The 16,427-nt window shown below is 45.1% G+C and overlaps 1 protein-coding gene across 1 annotated transcript in view; it reads left to right on the top strand.

Annotated features, from left to right (window-relative positions):
• TRPC7 (transient receptor potential cation channel, subfamily C, member 7) overlaps nt 1–15,913 on the top strand; it is a 132,036-nt gene extending 116,123 nt beyond the window's left edge. Inside the window, exons 9-12 of the mRNA XM_005865598.1 lie at nt 6,799–7,020; nt 7,638–7,718; nt 13,305–13,380; nt 15,304–15,913. Coding sequence (XP_005865660.1) covers nt 6,799–7,020; nt 7,638–7,718; nt 13,305–13,380; nt 15,304–15,473 — 549 coding nt within the window. The 3' untranslated portion in view covers nt 15,474–15,913. The remainder of the gene's footprint in view (nt 1–6,798; nt 7,021–7,637; nt 7,719–13,304; nt 13,381–15,303) is intronic.
• The last annotated feature ends 514 nt before the right edge of the window (nt 15,914–16,427 follow it).

Genomic DNA, 16,427 nt, shown 5'->3' with positions numbered 1-16,427 from the left:
GGATGACGATGTTCTCTATACACTGATTTGGTGAAGCCTTTACAATAGAGTGTTAAGTGAAAAAAATCAAGTTGTAGAACAATATACATGGTGTACTCTGTCTGTGCAAGAAAGGAAGAGAGGGGAATACATATTAATTTATGATTGTATAAGTATTTGAAAGAGTACCTGACAGATGCACAGCAAGGTACTATTAAGAGGTGGTGCTAGGACAAAGGTGGTTGGATGTCTTTCCATTTATACCTCTTTGTGTTTCAGAAATCATGTTATTGATTTATTTATTATAAAGTTATGTAAATAAACTAAAAATTAAAACAAAATAAAATGCACTAACCCCTTCATTCAATAATTCCAATTCTAGGAATAGATCCATGCAGAAATATGATTTTACATAGTTTTTCATTAAAGAAAAACTTGGAAGTACTTCATCAATATTAGAATCTTTAAATAAACTGTAATATAGTATAGGATACTGTATATAATACTATATATAGAATGAGAAAAACTTTGTGCTGACATAGCAAAATTCCTATAATATTGAGGGGGAAAATGCAAGTGATAGAAGAATATAAGTAAATCTTGTTTACATGCAAATGTGAATATACAGAACGAAAAAGTAGAGAAAGATAGAGAAAAGATTCCACACCTTCTGGGGAAGGGAGTAAGAGAGAGGAGTTTTGAAAGGGACATTCACATGTGCTTGTTATATCTCTGCACTTAAATCTTTTATAAGAAACAATTACTTGTGTATTTCTCACATAGAAAAACTAAAAACCTCCATGTATTAGTTAGGTAGATCTTCCATAACAAAATACCACAGACTGGGTGGCTGAAACAACAGAAAGTTATTTACTCACAGCTCTGGAGGCTGGAAGTCAAGATCAGTGTCAGCAGGGCTGTTTTCTCCTAAGGCCTCTCCTAGGTTTGCAGGTGGCTGCCTCCTCGTTCTGCCCTCACATGGCCGTTCTTTGTGCATGCATCCCTGGTGTATCTTCTTCTCCTTATAATGACATCAGTCATACTAGATTACGGTCCCATCTTTATAACTTCATTTAACCTTAATTACCACTTTGAAGGCCCTATTTCCAAGTACAGTCACATTCTAATGTATGGAGGATTAGAGTTTCAACATATAAATTTTAGGAGGACACATTTGGTCCATAATGCCCTCCAAAAAAAAGTATGCTAAATAGTAGGAACAACACAGAAAGGGGTCAAATGATGTGGTAGATTAGGCAAGGAAAAGCTAGGCCCTGAAGCCCTCATTCCCCCTCCCCTCTCCCCACCCTCCTTGTACCCTCCCCCTGCGGAAATGCAGCATCTGTTGAGAAACATCTTTTTTTAAAGTGCTATGCCCATTTGGTCACCTATGTGGATGAGCTATTGCTAACTAGTCCTCCCTGCCCTTCTGGGCCTCAGTTTTCCCGTGTGTAAGAGAAACCAGTAATCCGTGGGTCTCTGTACCACTCACCTAAGAAGGTTGGCCCCATCCTAACAAGCATATCATGCTTTGGTCCAAATGAATGTGAAATGTAAAGCCATGTTATTGATGCCTACTAGTTCGGGGCAACCCTGTGGTTTGTAAAGTTATCCCAACAGTGTGATGACACAAAATGGACAGAGCTCACTGCAGCCCACACTTCTCCTCATCAGGTGAGAGTCCTCGTCCCCCGTCCCCCCGCCCCCAATCTCACTGGCGGTGTGTGTGCAGGAACATGAGAAGTGGAATAAAGCCTCTTGAAAGTGCCCACCACTCCAGATCACACTGAATTCTGGGAGAGTATATATTAATATAGCCTTCCATGAGAAAACTTACTTATTCAGTCAGTAGATCTTGAGTATCTACTGTCCAAATCCACACACCCCCTGCTCTGCCCCACCTGCCCTCCTTCTCCATCCAATCAGGCTGCCCACGTGCCATGGCTCCTTGCCCCCTTGCCTCCTCAGGAGCCGCCATTATCCTGACTCCATATGCATCATCACCCTCTCCCTTTCTATCTAGTCCTTCCTGTCAGCATTTAAGTAAGTCTCTGGATCTTAAAAGGTAACTACAAAAAATCCCCCCTCAATCTCACTTTCTAGCTCTCAATCTCTTCCTCTCCTGCTCTTTAGTGCCAACTTTCTCAAAAGTTGTCTCAAGAGTTGTTTACACTTCTCACTGCCTCTCCTACTAATTAACTCCCACTCTTCTCCACCTCCCAGATCACCCACACTTTAACCTGGTTGGGAACTACACATCCCTTGGATCTCAGCTCAAATGCCAGCCACCAGCACAGCCTTCCCTGATCTCCAGGGCCAGGCCACAGGCCTGAATACCCAGAGCCTCCCACGGCTCTTAGCACAACACTAGGTAAAAGTCTAGCTGATGTATTGTTTAACATACTTGTGTCACTGCCAGAGTGTGTGTTTACAAGGGCATGGATTGTCATCCCCAGTGCCTACCTAGCATATGCCAGAATAATAGTAGGTGCTCTATAAATGTTTGCTAAATGCCTGAAGGTTGAACACTACGCACTGTGTAAAGCTACAGAGATAAAAAATAGTATCGCCATAGCCAGTTTTGCTCAGTGGATAGAGCATTGGCCTGTGCACTGAAAAGTCCCGGGTTCGATTCCAGTCAGGGGCACATGTCTGGGTTGCGGGCTCAATCCCCAGTAGGGGGCATGTAGGAGGCAGCCAATCAGTGTTATTTAAAACAAAATAAAATGCACTAACCCCTTCATTCAATAATTCCAATTCTAGGAATAGATCCATGCAGAAATATGATTTTACATAGTTTTTCATTAAAGAAAAACTTGGAAGTACTTCATCAATATTAGAATCTTTAAATAAACTGTAATATAGTATAGGATACTGTATATAATACTATATATAGAATGAGAAAAACTTTGTGCTGACATAGCAAAATTCCTATAATATTGAGGGGGAAAATGCAAGTGATAGAAGAATATAAGTAAATCTTGTTTACATGCAAATGTGAATATACAGAACGAAAAAGTAGAGAAAGATAGAGAAAAGATTCCACACCTTCTGGGGAAGGGAGTAAGAGAGAGGAGTTTTGAAAGGGACATTCACATGTGCTTGTTATATCTCTGCACTTAAATCTTTTATAAGAAACAATTACTTGTGTATTTCTCACATAGAAAAACTAAAAACCTCCATGTATTAGTTAGGTAGATCTTCCATAACAAAATACCACAGACTGGGTGGCTGAAACAACAGAAAGTTATTTACTCACAGCTCTGGAGGCTGGAAGTCAAGATCAGTGTCAGCAGGGCTGTTTTCTCCTAAGGCCTCTCCTAGGTTTGCAGGTGGCTGCCTCCTCGTTCTGCCCTCACATGGCCGTTCTTTGTGCATGCATCCCTGGTGTATCTTCTTCTCCTTATAATGACATCAGTCATACTAGATTACGGTCCCATCTTTATAACTTCATTTAACCTTAATTACCACTTTGAAGGCCCTATTTCCAAGTACAGTCACATTCTAATGTATGGAGGATTAGAGTTTCAACATATAAATTTTAGGAGGACACATTTGGTCCATAATGCCCTCCAAAAAAAAGTATGCTAAATAGTAGGAACAACACAGAAAGGGGTCAAACGATGTGGTAGATTAGGCAAGGAAAAGCTAGGCCCTGAAGCCCTCATTCCCCCTCCCCCCTCCCCACCCTCCTTGTACCCTCCCCCTGCGGAAATGCAGCATCTGTTGAGAAACATCTTTTTTTAAAGTGCTATGCCCATTTGGTCACCTATGTGGATGAGCTATTGCTAACTAGTCCTCCCTGCCCTTCTGGGCCTCAGTTTTCCCGTGTGTAAGAGAAACCAGTAATCCGTGGGTCTCTGTACCACTCACCTAAGAAGGTTGGCCCCATCCTAACAAGCATATCATGCTTTGGTCCAAATGAATGTGAAATGTAAAGCCATGTTATTGATGCCTACTAGTTCGGGGCAACCCTGTGGTTTGTAAAGTTATCCCAACAGTGTGATGACACAAGATGGACAGAGCTCACTGCAGCCCACACTTCTCCTCATCAGGTGAGAGTCCTCGTCCCCCGTCCCCCCGCCCCCAATCTCACTGGCGGTGTGTGTGCAGGAACATGAGAAGTGGAATAAAGCCTCTTGAAAGTGCCCACCACTCCAGATCACACTGAATTCTGGGAGAGTATATATTAATATAGCCTTCCATGAGAAAACTTACTTATTCAGTCAGTAGATCTTGAGTATCTACTGTCCAAATCCACACACCCCCTGCTCTGCCCCACCTGCCCTCCTTCTCCATCCAATCAGGCTGCCCACGTGCCATGGCTCCTTGCCCCCTTGCCTCCTCAGGAGCCGCCATTATCCTGACTCCATATGCATCATCACCCTCTCCCTTTCTATCTAGTCCTTCCTGTCAGCATTTAAGTAAGTCTCTGGATCTTAAAAGGTAACTACAAAAAATCCCCCCTCAATCTCACTTTCTAGCTCTCAATCTCTTCCTCTCCTGCTCTTTAGTGCCAACTTTCTCAAAAGTTGTCTCAAGAGTTGTTTACACTTCTCACTGCCTCTCCTACTAATTAACTCCCACTCTTCTCCACCTCCCAGATCACCCACACTTTAACCTGGTTGGGAACTACACATCCCTTGGATCTCAGCTCAAATGCCAGCCACCAGCACAGCCTTCCCTGATCTCCAGGGCCAGGCCACAGGCCTGAATACCCAGAGCCTCCCACGGCTCTTAGCACAACACTAGGTAAAAGTCTAGCTGATGTATTGTTTAACATACTTGTGTCACTGCCAGAGTGTGTGTTTACAAGGGCATGGATTGTCATCCCCAGTGCCTACCTAGCATATGCCAGAATAATAGTAGGTGCTCTATAAATGTTTGCTAAATGCCTGAAGGTTGAACACTACGCACTGTGTAAAGCTACAGAGATAAAAAATAGTATCGCCATAGCCAGTTTTGCTCAGTGGATAGAGCATTGGCCTGTGCACTGAAAAGTCCCGGGTTCGATTCCAGTCAGGGGCACATGTCTGGGTTGCAGGCTCAATCCCCAGTAGGGGGCATGTAGGAGGCAGCCAATCAGTGTTATTCTCTCATCACTGATGCTTCTATCTCTTTCTCCCTCTCCCTTCCTCTCTGAAATCAATTTTAAAATATTTTTTTTAAAAAATAGTATTTACTGAGGGTTTACCAATAGTCTGACACTAAGTGTTTTTCAGGCATTAACTCCTTTAATTCTCAAAACAACCTATGAAGTAGGTATTATTATCCTCATTTTACAGATGAGGAAACTGAGGCCCAGAGCAGCTAAATCACCTGCCACGGTGACAGAGCCTATAAGGAACAGAGCCAGGAGGGCTCCAAAGCCCATGTTCCCACCACTATATTACCATTCCTCTCAGGCCGAGTGTCCCTGTCACACCTCTCTGTTGTACAAGGAGCGACCCCTGCCCTCACAAAGCTCCCAGTCTAAAAGGATGCCCCATAGACCAGGCCAGGTGCTGATGGGGTCTCAGCAAAAGCAAACAAAATGACCACACCTACTGGTGACGACCTTATATCTCATGGCACATCCCTGCAACCTCACACAGATGCTTGAATGTAACCAATGCCTGTGGGGAGAGGAAACCACCACTTCTAGAGCACATACTCAATGCCAATCTCAGGGCTATGTGAGGGAGGCAGCATCATCTCCGGAGCCCAGGCCCTTGTCTAAAGTCACACAGCTAGTAGTAAGGGGTTGTGAGCCCAGGTCTGCATGATCCCAAACCCAATGCCTCTGTCCTAGCCGCAAACCCCTAAGGAGCCTGCCTACAGAACACACCTGCTCCCACTTGGAAGCCCAGTTAGCATTCAGGCACTGACACCAACTCAGAAGTAACAGATCTGGGGTTTCAATCTACCATCACCACCAGGGAAGGGGGTAATTATAGTTACTATAGTAACAACTACAGCTGAAGTAATTATTACTAAGTCATAGTTATTATGGCCTGACTAACCATAGTCAGGTTTGTTCCCCTTGAATTGCATATGCAGAATCTCTTAGCACCTTCCCTGGAAGCATTCTAACCAATAGAAAATACTCAGTAAGAAATATGCTGTGGTGTCCAATATGGTAGCCACTTACCACATGTACCTAGTGAACACTTGAAGTATGGCTAGTCCAAGTTGAGATGGGCCATAAGTACAAAATACACACTGATTCTAAGACTCAATATGAGAAAATGTGCAATAGCTCATTAATAATTTTTATAATGATTACTTGTTGAAATGATAACATCTTGGGTCTACTGGATTAAATACAATATATCACTGAAATTAATTTCACTTGTTCCATTTTACTTTTTATATTGTGGCGACTAGAAAGTAAGTTTACCTATGTGATCCACCTTTGTGGCTCACGTATTTCTGTGGACAATGCTGCTCTAAAAGAGTAATATGTTGATGGTGGTATCTCAGCAGAGCTGTGCATGTTTGTGGGTAACAGGATTAAGTGGCCATGAGATATCTTCTTTGGTTAGAGGCAAGTGGACAATATTGGTAAAAATACCCAGTGTGAGGGGAGAATGAACTGGCTGCTGTTTTCCCTGCTGAATCCAAGAAGTGGAGATCTTTTGGAATGACTAATTGCATAAGGTTTTAGCGAGAGCAAACTCCCCAGTGTACCCCTTGTAGTGAGGATCCACAAGTGTATCGGAGTCCTGTTTAGAAATCTGCTTCCAGAACTTGGAGGCTACACCCCCACTCCCACCCCCGAGATTGGGCTCGGCTGTTAAATCATGGCCTTTGATGGTGTCTTGTTTCCCTTGTTCACAGGAGGATGCAGACGTGGAGTGGAAATTTGCCCGGGCAAAGCTCTGGCTGTCTTATTTTGATGAAGGAAGAACTCTACCTGCTCCTTTCAATCTAGTGCCAAGTCCTAAATCATTTTATTATCTCATAATGAGAATCAAGATGTGCCTCATCAAACTCTGCAAATCCAAGGCCAAAAGCTGTGAAAATGACCTTGAAATGGGCATGCTAAATTCCAAATTCAGGGTAGGTAGCATGGAGTTTATGGGGCTAAGAAGGCAGCAGGAGGGGGAGGAGGAAGTTGTATGTGTTTCATATGGGGCCCCTGATACAAGGAGAGCCAGGCACCAAAAGGGGCCAATACTTTTCAAAACTCTGGGCACATCAGCAAAGCTACAGCACCAGCAGTAGTGGCGGGGGCCACCTGCTCCCTGCAGCTCCTTGGGCAGGTGCATTGCTGGGGGCTCAAGCCCAGGCCCCAGTTTAGGGGAACTCCTTAGTGGACTTGGAAGTAGAATAGCTCTTCCTGGAATGTAACTGGAGAATGATCTCTGGGAAGAAAGGTTCCTTGCCCATTACCTCCTCCTCCTGGGGTTTCTCAATATTCGCACATTAAAACCTCTAAGGAGTCCTGGAGGACAGACACACATATAACTTTAACTCAGTGCTTTCCAGAATTGACAAACAATATTCCATAACCTGTTGGCATCCTACAGAACTAAACTGTTCTAAGGAAGCCAAGCAGCACTGGGCATATTGACCTCCCAAGGGACCTCTTTTTAGGGACCACCCCAAAAGTGGGCGTTATTCAAGTCCTACTAGGTATGTATGAATTATGTATTATGTATGTATTTTTCTTCTAGAAGACTCGATACCAGGCTGGCATGAGGAATTCTGAGAACCTGACAGCAAATAACACTTTCAGCAAACCCACCAGATACCAGGTAACCACACTTTACTCAGGCATGGGCAGAAGTGGATTCCATTAAGGCATGGATTCAGTCACATGGCCGTGTCATCCCCTCAGAACACCGCTTCAGTCTTTCCTTCATTCAGTGAATATTTACTGGGTGCTTCCTGTATTCCAGGCACTGTGCTAATTAATAGGGATAAAGATATGATTCCTATCTTAATGGCACTTCAGTAAGGGAGACAATGAGCAAGTAAACACACAGATACATACATTCAAACTGATAAAAGTGCCAAGAAGAGAACAACAGGATGAAAAGATGGAGAAAATAGGGAGCCCCTGCTTAGATATGGTTATCAGAGGAGGCCCCTTCAAGGAAAGGGCAGTTAGCTAAGACCTCATAAATGAGTAGGGGGCAGCATATGGGGCCTTCCAGGCAAAGGAAGAACATCAGCAAGAGCTGGAGGGGAGAAACTAGGCAGGTCCAGAGAAGCTGGAGCCCACCCAGCAGAGGGGAGGGGAGGGGAAGGGAATAAAGTCAGAGGAGAAAGCATGCAGCCAGACCAAGATTAGGGTATGGTCTACATGACCACTGAGTAAGGCAATCGGAGGAGCTTAACTTGGGGGAGAAGATGAAATTTTATTTATGCTTTAAGAGGTATACTTAATTGCTATAATGAGAGAAAATTGGTGGGGATTAGAGAGTAAGCAGGGAGACCAGTGAGGACAATGTGACAGTCCTGCAGATGCAGGGGATAGTGGCTTGGATTGGGGTATGAGTAGGATGATGGAAAGAAGCAGAGATTCTGGATATAGAGCCAATGGAACCTGAAGCGTACAAACAGGTATGCGGTATGGAGAGGCAGCATGACTCCCAGGTATTTGTCTTAAGCCACCAGGTGGCTATTGCTGCCTCCAGTGAGCGCCTGGCCTTAGACTCCCAGCCTGCAAACTCTGTTATAAAAATTAGAAGATGATCTCTTGTCCTTACATTGCTTTTGGAAATTCATGTCAAATCTCTATATCAGTTTGAATCAGCCCGTGAGCCAGTGATAAATGGAAACTACAGGTTATTGATTATAAAAGAGCAGCCATTCTTTTCCTGACTCTTCCTTCCTTATGATCAGCGGTTTGATCCATGCTGATCATTTCTTATCAGATGTAAATTTGAAGCTGTTCTGAGTGTTCCTCTGGGCCCAGGTGATGTGTCCCTAGCGCCACCATCCCAGAGGGAGCAACTACAGATGTAGCATCTTCCAGACACAGATCCTTAATTGAATCTCCATCTATATTTCAGAAGTCCGCTGTGCGGTGAAGAGGATTTAAGTACAGGAAGGCAAGGAGCAGCGGAGGCACTCCGCTCTCACCAGCTAGCAATAGTAATTGGGAAGCACAGTGAAGGACTCAGACAAGGAATTACAAGGCTCATCTTTTTTCTTGGGCCCACTGGTGGCTTCCCAGCTGCATTGCTTTCTTCCCAAAGCAACTTCCAATGTGCAGAGATCAGGAGAAGCCCAATCTGCTCCCTCTGTTTTACTATCCAGGCTGCACCCAGAGCTGCCATCTCACTGAGCACAAACGCCGCCAGCCTCTGACACGTTCTCGGTTCTGAGAAATTCTGTAACATTCCCAGTAACACAAAAGCTCTTTGTTCACCCATTAAAGCTTGTTTCCTTTGTGTCTCTTCCATAGATCTCCTTGACTGTTCAATCTTAGTGCCCTCAGATGTCTCTTTTAAGCTGTCAGTTCTTCGTTCTTGGATTGCTCTCCATTGTCAGGGAAGGCATTTCCTTCAGAGGATCTCTGTGCTTTGCTTTCTTAGGCTTCCAGGGATCTGAATTGTTATTTTTAACAAAACTGGTTCCTCACTTTTTCAATGTGTTTTTTTCCCAGCCTGGGTTCTATGGATACGAGACTAAACAATGGAACAAAACCATGATATCAACAAGGTGGCCATAGTGTGCCTTCTATCAAAGCTCCCATGATCTGTTCCAAGATCCAGTGTGTCAATTTCTTAGGGTGTGTACTGACCCTGTATACGCACTCTTTGAGAGGTAGAGTTCCTTCATGGAAATAGCAACAAGCCATATACCAAATGAAACACAGAATCTAGGCACAGTCCATCATTCGAATAAGCCCATCCTTGATGATACAATACCTTCCCCCCAATCCAATGGGGAGTCCTCCTTTTCACATTCTATATGGCCTTTTCTGTAGCGATCAAAGCAAATAGAAGAGACAATTTGCCAGTGCTGATTTCCTCTATTCTGGTGTCTGATGAATCCAGTGTAACACATGACTGTCCTAGGATCCATTCTGTCCATTCTCTTCCAAATGTTCCTCAAATTCTATTTTCCTAGGTGAAAATACTTGCTTCCCTTTGGATTCTACTTCATTTGCCATCTTTGACATAGCATGTGTGTTCTCTCCTTCATCTATGTCTTTAGCTGCCCTGGCTGCACAGAAAGAGTGGTCTCTTCCACCGAAAGACTTTCTATTTTCCCTTCACCAGCAGCATCCAGACATCAGCGGCCTCTTGGAATCTGGGCAAGGGGAACTGTATGCCTTCTTCCCTGGATTTAGGTCTCAAGGTCACAATCATCCTTACCCATTGTCCATCTCAGTATTAATTCTTTTGCCTGAGTCATGTCACTAAATAGACTCCTCTCTTGCTCTTGCTAAATGCATGGGAGAGGTGGGCCAAGTGGCCAACGATGAAAGTATGTAAACCTGGGGAAAGCTTATCATCTCCTTGAAGTGAAGGGACTCTATGGAAGCTAGCAAGGAGATATCGCAAATTAATCATAAAGGAACACGCTTTCCTTAATGCAGTGAAGGAGGGAGGGCTTTTAATGTCCATCTTTTCTGGAAGCAGAGATCCTGTGTAGTATCCATTTTAATAGAGCTTTGGGGGCATTTTCTAACTATTTCAGACTTCCTGGGGACAAGACTGGCATCTTGCTCCTGCTGATCCCAAGTTGTCGGACATGCACATGTCAGAGGGGAAGCTAGGTCCCCATCAGGACATGAAGTTTGTAAGCAACTGACAGATGGTCACACTGTTCTTCTATTTTTCTTGAAAAGCAACAACTAACTAGACCCTCTTAAGTTGTACTAGCCCAGTGGTTCTCAACCTTTTGGCCCTTTAAATACAGTTCCTCATGTTGTGACCCAACCATAAAATTATTTTTGTTGCTACTTCATAACTGTAATGTTGCTACTGTTATGAATCATCATGTAAATATCTGATATGCAGGATGGTCTTAGGCGACCCCTGTGAAAGGGTCGTTCGACCACCAAAGGGGTCGTGACCCACAGGTTGAGAACCGCTGTACTAGCCTGAAAGTTTGCTGTGGTAGAATACTTCTGAATTCCTATTCAGTAAGGATGTTAGATGCTTGGTATCTGGGTTGTTTGTTCTGTTTGTGTGTGTGTGTTTTTCTCAGAGACTGGTTTTGGGTAAGTTTTGTTTTGTTTCTTCAATTCAAAGTGAAAAGAACATTAATGAGCCCCATGGAAAGGCATATATTCTTGTAACTTAGGTAACCTGCCTCAATGACCAGAAGAATATCAATGAGGAATCTGGCACTAACTACTAACATGACAAGACTCAGGCCTCTCTGAGAAAGAACAGCAGGAAGGGAACTTGCTAATTAATGATTCAGCCTGAAATTGGATCATAATTCAAACCACAGAGCAACTGGACCCTCAGCCAGCTAAGGGCTGGGGAGGGACAGCACTGGTCTAAGTGGACTGACAGAGCTCACCAGAGAGAGCTTTTGCCAGGTCCAGTCTAAGTCTTGGAATCACAGAGCCAGGAGACATCTTCTCAGCAAGGTCTTCACTATTAAGGCACTGAGAGAAGCACTGTTTGATGATGATAATGAGTTAAATCCTCTAGCTCTTTGCATCATGCCTTTTACTGACAAGAAACTTTTCCTGAGCCCATGTAGTCAGAGAGAAGGTAACCTGCTTGACATCCCACAGCTAAACGAGGGACAGAATTCAGGTCCCTTCAATCTAGAAAATGCTCTACTGTCCCCAGTCCTCAGGTGTGAGCAGGTGAGCAGATCATAGGAAGGTATGACCAAGGAGCAGGGAATCCCTCCCTCTCTGCCTGGCTGCTCATCTCTTGCAAGATTCAAGTCTCAGCTACCAGAATACTTTTAAATCCTGTGATTTTGCAAGAACCTTGGAACAACTAGCTGGCAAAATCCAAAGTTCACCCCCTTTAGTTTTTCTTACACTTGGCTCTATTCTTGGTGTCTCCTGTTTGTTCATGCCTTATTTGCGTAAAGAATCCAGTGTCTGCATATTAAATGAATCTACAAGCCAAATCCTTCCCCTCCTACATGACAAGGGATGCAGGATCAGACACGTGGGGTTTCTTGACAAAACTTCCCAAGCCTGGCTATATCTGTTTCTGCCTATAGTAGGAATTTTCCAATGTATGGTGGGCTTGTCCTCCAACCCTGGTCCTGATTCTGTACTAAGCACATCTCCACTCACACACAGCACCTCAAAGGGAGACAGCTACACCAGGCTGGCTGCTAAGACTTAGTACTCCCTCCTGATCACATCAGTTATTGAACTAGAAGAAAATGTTTCGGAGCTGAAGCCCCAAGAAGAGGACATAACAGGCTGAGGACATAACAGGCTGAGGTCACAGAGAAGGGCAGGGATGGGTCAGGCCTTGGACCTTAGAGCAGTGTCCATGGATCTTAGATGATTCTCTCTCTCTCTCTTTGGCTCGCCCTCCTGCCACTGAGTATCCTGTTCTTCCATCCCAGGGTCAGGTGGTATTAAATCCTTGGGGGAGGAGTTAAACAGAGGGACTGGCCCAGGTTCCCCCACGAGGCAGGGCACCAAGCGTGGGTAGACTCCCATCAGCTGACCAAAATCTGCAGGGGAATTGTACATACACAGTGCAGGCTGCCTCTGTGCTTAGCCAAGCTTGTCTGATGCCTTCCTTGTGTTCACATTTCAGAAAATCATGAAACGGCTCATAAAAAGATATGTCCTGAAGGCAACTTCCCAAGCCTGGCTATATCTGTTTCTGCCTATAGTAGGAATTTTCCAATGTATGGTGGGCTTGTCCTCCAACCCTGGTCCTGATTCTGTACTAAGCACATCTCCACTCACACACAGCACCTCAAAGGGAGACAGCTACACCAGGCTGGCTGCTAAGACTTAGTACTCCCTCCTGATCACATCAGTTATTGAACTAGAAGAAAATGTTTCGGAGCTGAAGCCCCAAGAAGAGGACATAACAGGCTGAGGACATAACAGGCTGAGGTCACAGAGAAGGGCAGGGATGGGTCAGGCCTTGGACCTTAGAGCAGTGTCCATGGATCTTAGATGATTCTCTCTCTCTCTTTGGCTCGCCCTCCTGCCACTGAGAGTATCCTGTTCTTCCATCCCAGGGTCAGGTGGTATTAAATCCTTGGGGGAGGAGTTAAACAGAGGGACTGGCCCAGGTTCCCCCACGAGGCAGGGCACCAAGCGTGGGTAGACTCCCATCAGCTGACCAAAATCTGCAGGGGAATTGTACATACACAGTGCAGGCTGCCTCTGTGCTTAGCCAAGCTTGTCTGATGCCTTCCTTGTGTTCACATTTCAGAAAATCATGAAACGGCTCATAAAAAGATATGTCCTGAAGGCCCAGGTGGACAGAGAAAATGACGAAGTCAATGAAGGTAAGAGACTGGATCAGTTTCCTGCAGGGCGGCAGGAGTTGGGCAGGGTCTCACCAGGCTACAATCACAGTGGGGTTGAGAAATACTGGGGTTGTCAGATTCTGAGAGCCTGGAAGTGAGACAGGATGGAGCCAGCTGGACCTGAGGCAGTGGCAGAATCAGAAGGAGGTGTGTAGGACTGAGACCACTAGTCCCTTGCTGGCTATCCGCTGAAACAGCCCTTAGCTCTAATCTTGAGTCCGTCCTCTAGTCTGGCTGTAGCATGGAGACACTCATCTCAGAACCAGCAGTGGGACACACACCTCCTCCACCCCCACTTCTCATGCTGCCACCTCTCATGCTCCTTCTGTCATCACATCTCTCTGACCCACTCTTCCACTTTTAAAGACTTGTGATTAGATTGGATAAACCAAAATCACCTCCTTATTTAAGGTCAGCTGATTAGCAACCTTAATTCTATTTGCAACTGTAGTTCCCTTTTGCCACATCACATAACATATTCATAGATGGGACACCAGGGATTAGGATCAGGATATCTTTGGGGGGTGGAATAATTATTTTGCCTACCACAGTGGTGGCTGCCTTGAGTTGGTCTCATGGCCATTGAGTTCAAGATGGCCCAGAATTCCTCATTCCATGGTGTACATGCAGGTTACAGCAGACTACACACCTCCTTCTGATTCTGCCCTCTCTCAATTCCAGGCTCTCAGAATCTGACAACCCCAGTTTCTCAACCCCACCTCAGAGTCACTTGTTAAAAATACACATCCAGACCCAATGAAACAAGCTCCTCCTTAAATAAAGGCACTAGTCTACCCCTCTCTTGAGCCATAGGGGCCTACAGGAAGAGTCTGGTCAATATCAGTGACCTTCTGCTTTACCCTGGGGCTTCCCCTCTGGGCTGAAGCTATCTAGGGACTGAGCAACAGCCCTACTACCTACCTCTACTTTTCTACCTCAATCATAAAATTGCCTCGAGCATGTGTAATTGTGACTGACAAGAAGATACCTGATCATAGAAGGTAGGGCTGCTCAGGTTTCATGCCTCTGGAATTACACCAAGAAAGTGCGGCTCAGTGAAGTTCCCAGTGAGTTTTGAGGGATGTCAAAACTGACCAAATTGTACCTTTAAGACCTCTACAATGTATGTATGTAAGGCACGCCTAGGAAACAGATGTGAATAATGTGTCCTCAGGCAGTGACTTTCAGTATCTATAATATCAGGAAATATTCAACTCAGCTCTGTGGTAAATAAAACAGTTCCCACAGCCCAGGTCCACGTGGATTTCTAACCCTGTGGTTCACTGTGGAAATAAGTGGACGTCCTCACCTGGGGGTCCCTTGTATGGAAGAAGGGGGCAGTAGGCTTGTCACAGGGCTTCCATGACATAGTGCTGCTTACGTGGTCGGGATGGGCCCGGCTCCTGTGTTGGCTGCCCAGTTCTATGGCCCAGTTAATCATGCTAAGTTGCTCCCATCGCACTCGGAGTTTCTCCCCTCTGCAAATAATGACAGAACAATACAGGTGCATCATGAAAACAAGGGTTCCAGTTAATGAGGGTGTTACTCAGACTCTTAAAATCTACCTTTATTGGCTCTAAGACCAATATTCTAACAATCACTATATGAAATAGACACTAGCAATTTACAACCCTGATCTTGACTCCTCCATCTAGCTCAAACCCTTACCAGAGAGCTTAACCAGAAATGGGAGGAGAGCAGTCTCAAATAGATGGGTATGTCCTTTAGTGGTAGCAGCTGGGTAGTACTTAGGTCAAAAATAAGCCCCTGTCCCCTCACCAACACCCCTGGTGGGCTAGACCAGTAACCTGGCATTCTGCTGGAAAGACAAACGCCCAAATGCATGTGGCATGAGCGCCTCCTGCCTGCTCACACTCACCAAAATCTCACCTGTCCTTGCAGGCGAACTGAAGGAAATCAAGCAAGATATCTCCAGCCTGCGCTATGAGCTTCTTGAAGAGAAATCTCAAGCTACTGGGGAGCTGGCAGACCTGATCCAACAACTCAGTGAGAAATTTGGAAAGAATTTAAACAAAGACCACCTGAGGGTGAACAAGGGTAAAGACATTTAACAGCCCATATGGGCATCTATAACTTCTACCAGCATTCCAAGGCCAGGCTTAATGCCCTGGCCACCAGCCCTGGTGGCAAGGGTCCCAAAACCACTCCCCTAGGACCCTAAAGGGATCCACTGGCTCTGTCCTGAGCAGCCTTGCTGATATCTGTAGCCCAGTGGCCTGCCTGGATCCAGAACTGTCATGAATCTAGGCTGTTGAATGAGAAACATGACCACAGGAGGGGAGGAAGTGCCCCCACACTCACACACATACACGTGTGAGACCTTTAGTCCAGCCACAGTGACATACATCCGGTGGCTAGTGCAGGAAAAGGCCTTTTGGGATGCACATGCACCCTCCCCCTGCACAGTTCTGTCTGTGTCCTGGGAAGACAAACCACCTCACCCCATGTGCCCCTTCTCAACCCCTCCCTGCCACCCACACATCCAAACAGAACCGGGAGGTAACCTGTGATCTATTCTTAAGTGCCAGATGAGAACACAGATAGCCTAATAGCAAAATAGTTCTATTTGTTTATAAAAAATTTAAAAATACTAAATCAAAAATTGCAGTGTAGGTAGCACTGTTAAAAATCCAAATGATGTATTTTTACCTTTATTAAGATTATCTTGTATTTACTATTTTTACCTAAACTGAAAAGAAATAAAATTACCTCATAATAGCCTGGGGAGCCTCTGTGAATGTGCTGCCCTCCTGCTATCCTGTGCCGTCTGGAGGTGGATTTGGGAGTCCATGAACCAGTGGTTCTCTGGGAAGAAAATGGAGCAGGTATGAGGAGACACTCACCCCCTCCCCAGGGTCATGCAGCCACCCCCACCTAAAAGCCCCTTCTCCTATCCCCATAACTAGTGACCCTAACCTCACCAACTCAGGAAGGAGAAAACGGAAATGGTGAGCAATATGTTGTCTCTGGCCCCACCTCTCGCCCACTCCCTGTGTGTGTGTGTT

The sequence above is a fragment of the Myotis brandtii genome, unplaced genomic scaffold, assembly GCF_000412655.1.
Source record: "Myotis brandtii unplaced genomic scaffold, ASM41265v1 scaffold208, whole genome shotgun sequence".
Classification (NCBI taxonomy): Eukaryota; Metazoa; Chordata; class Mammalia; order Chiroptera; family Vespertilionidae; genus Myotis; species Myotis brandtii.
This window is presented reverse-complemented; position numbering and strand designations above follow the sequence as displayed.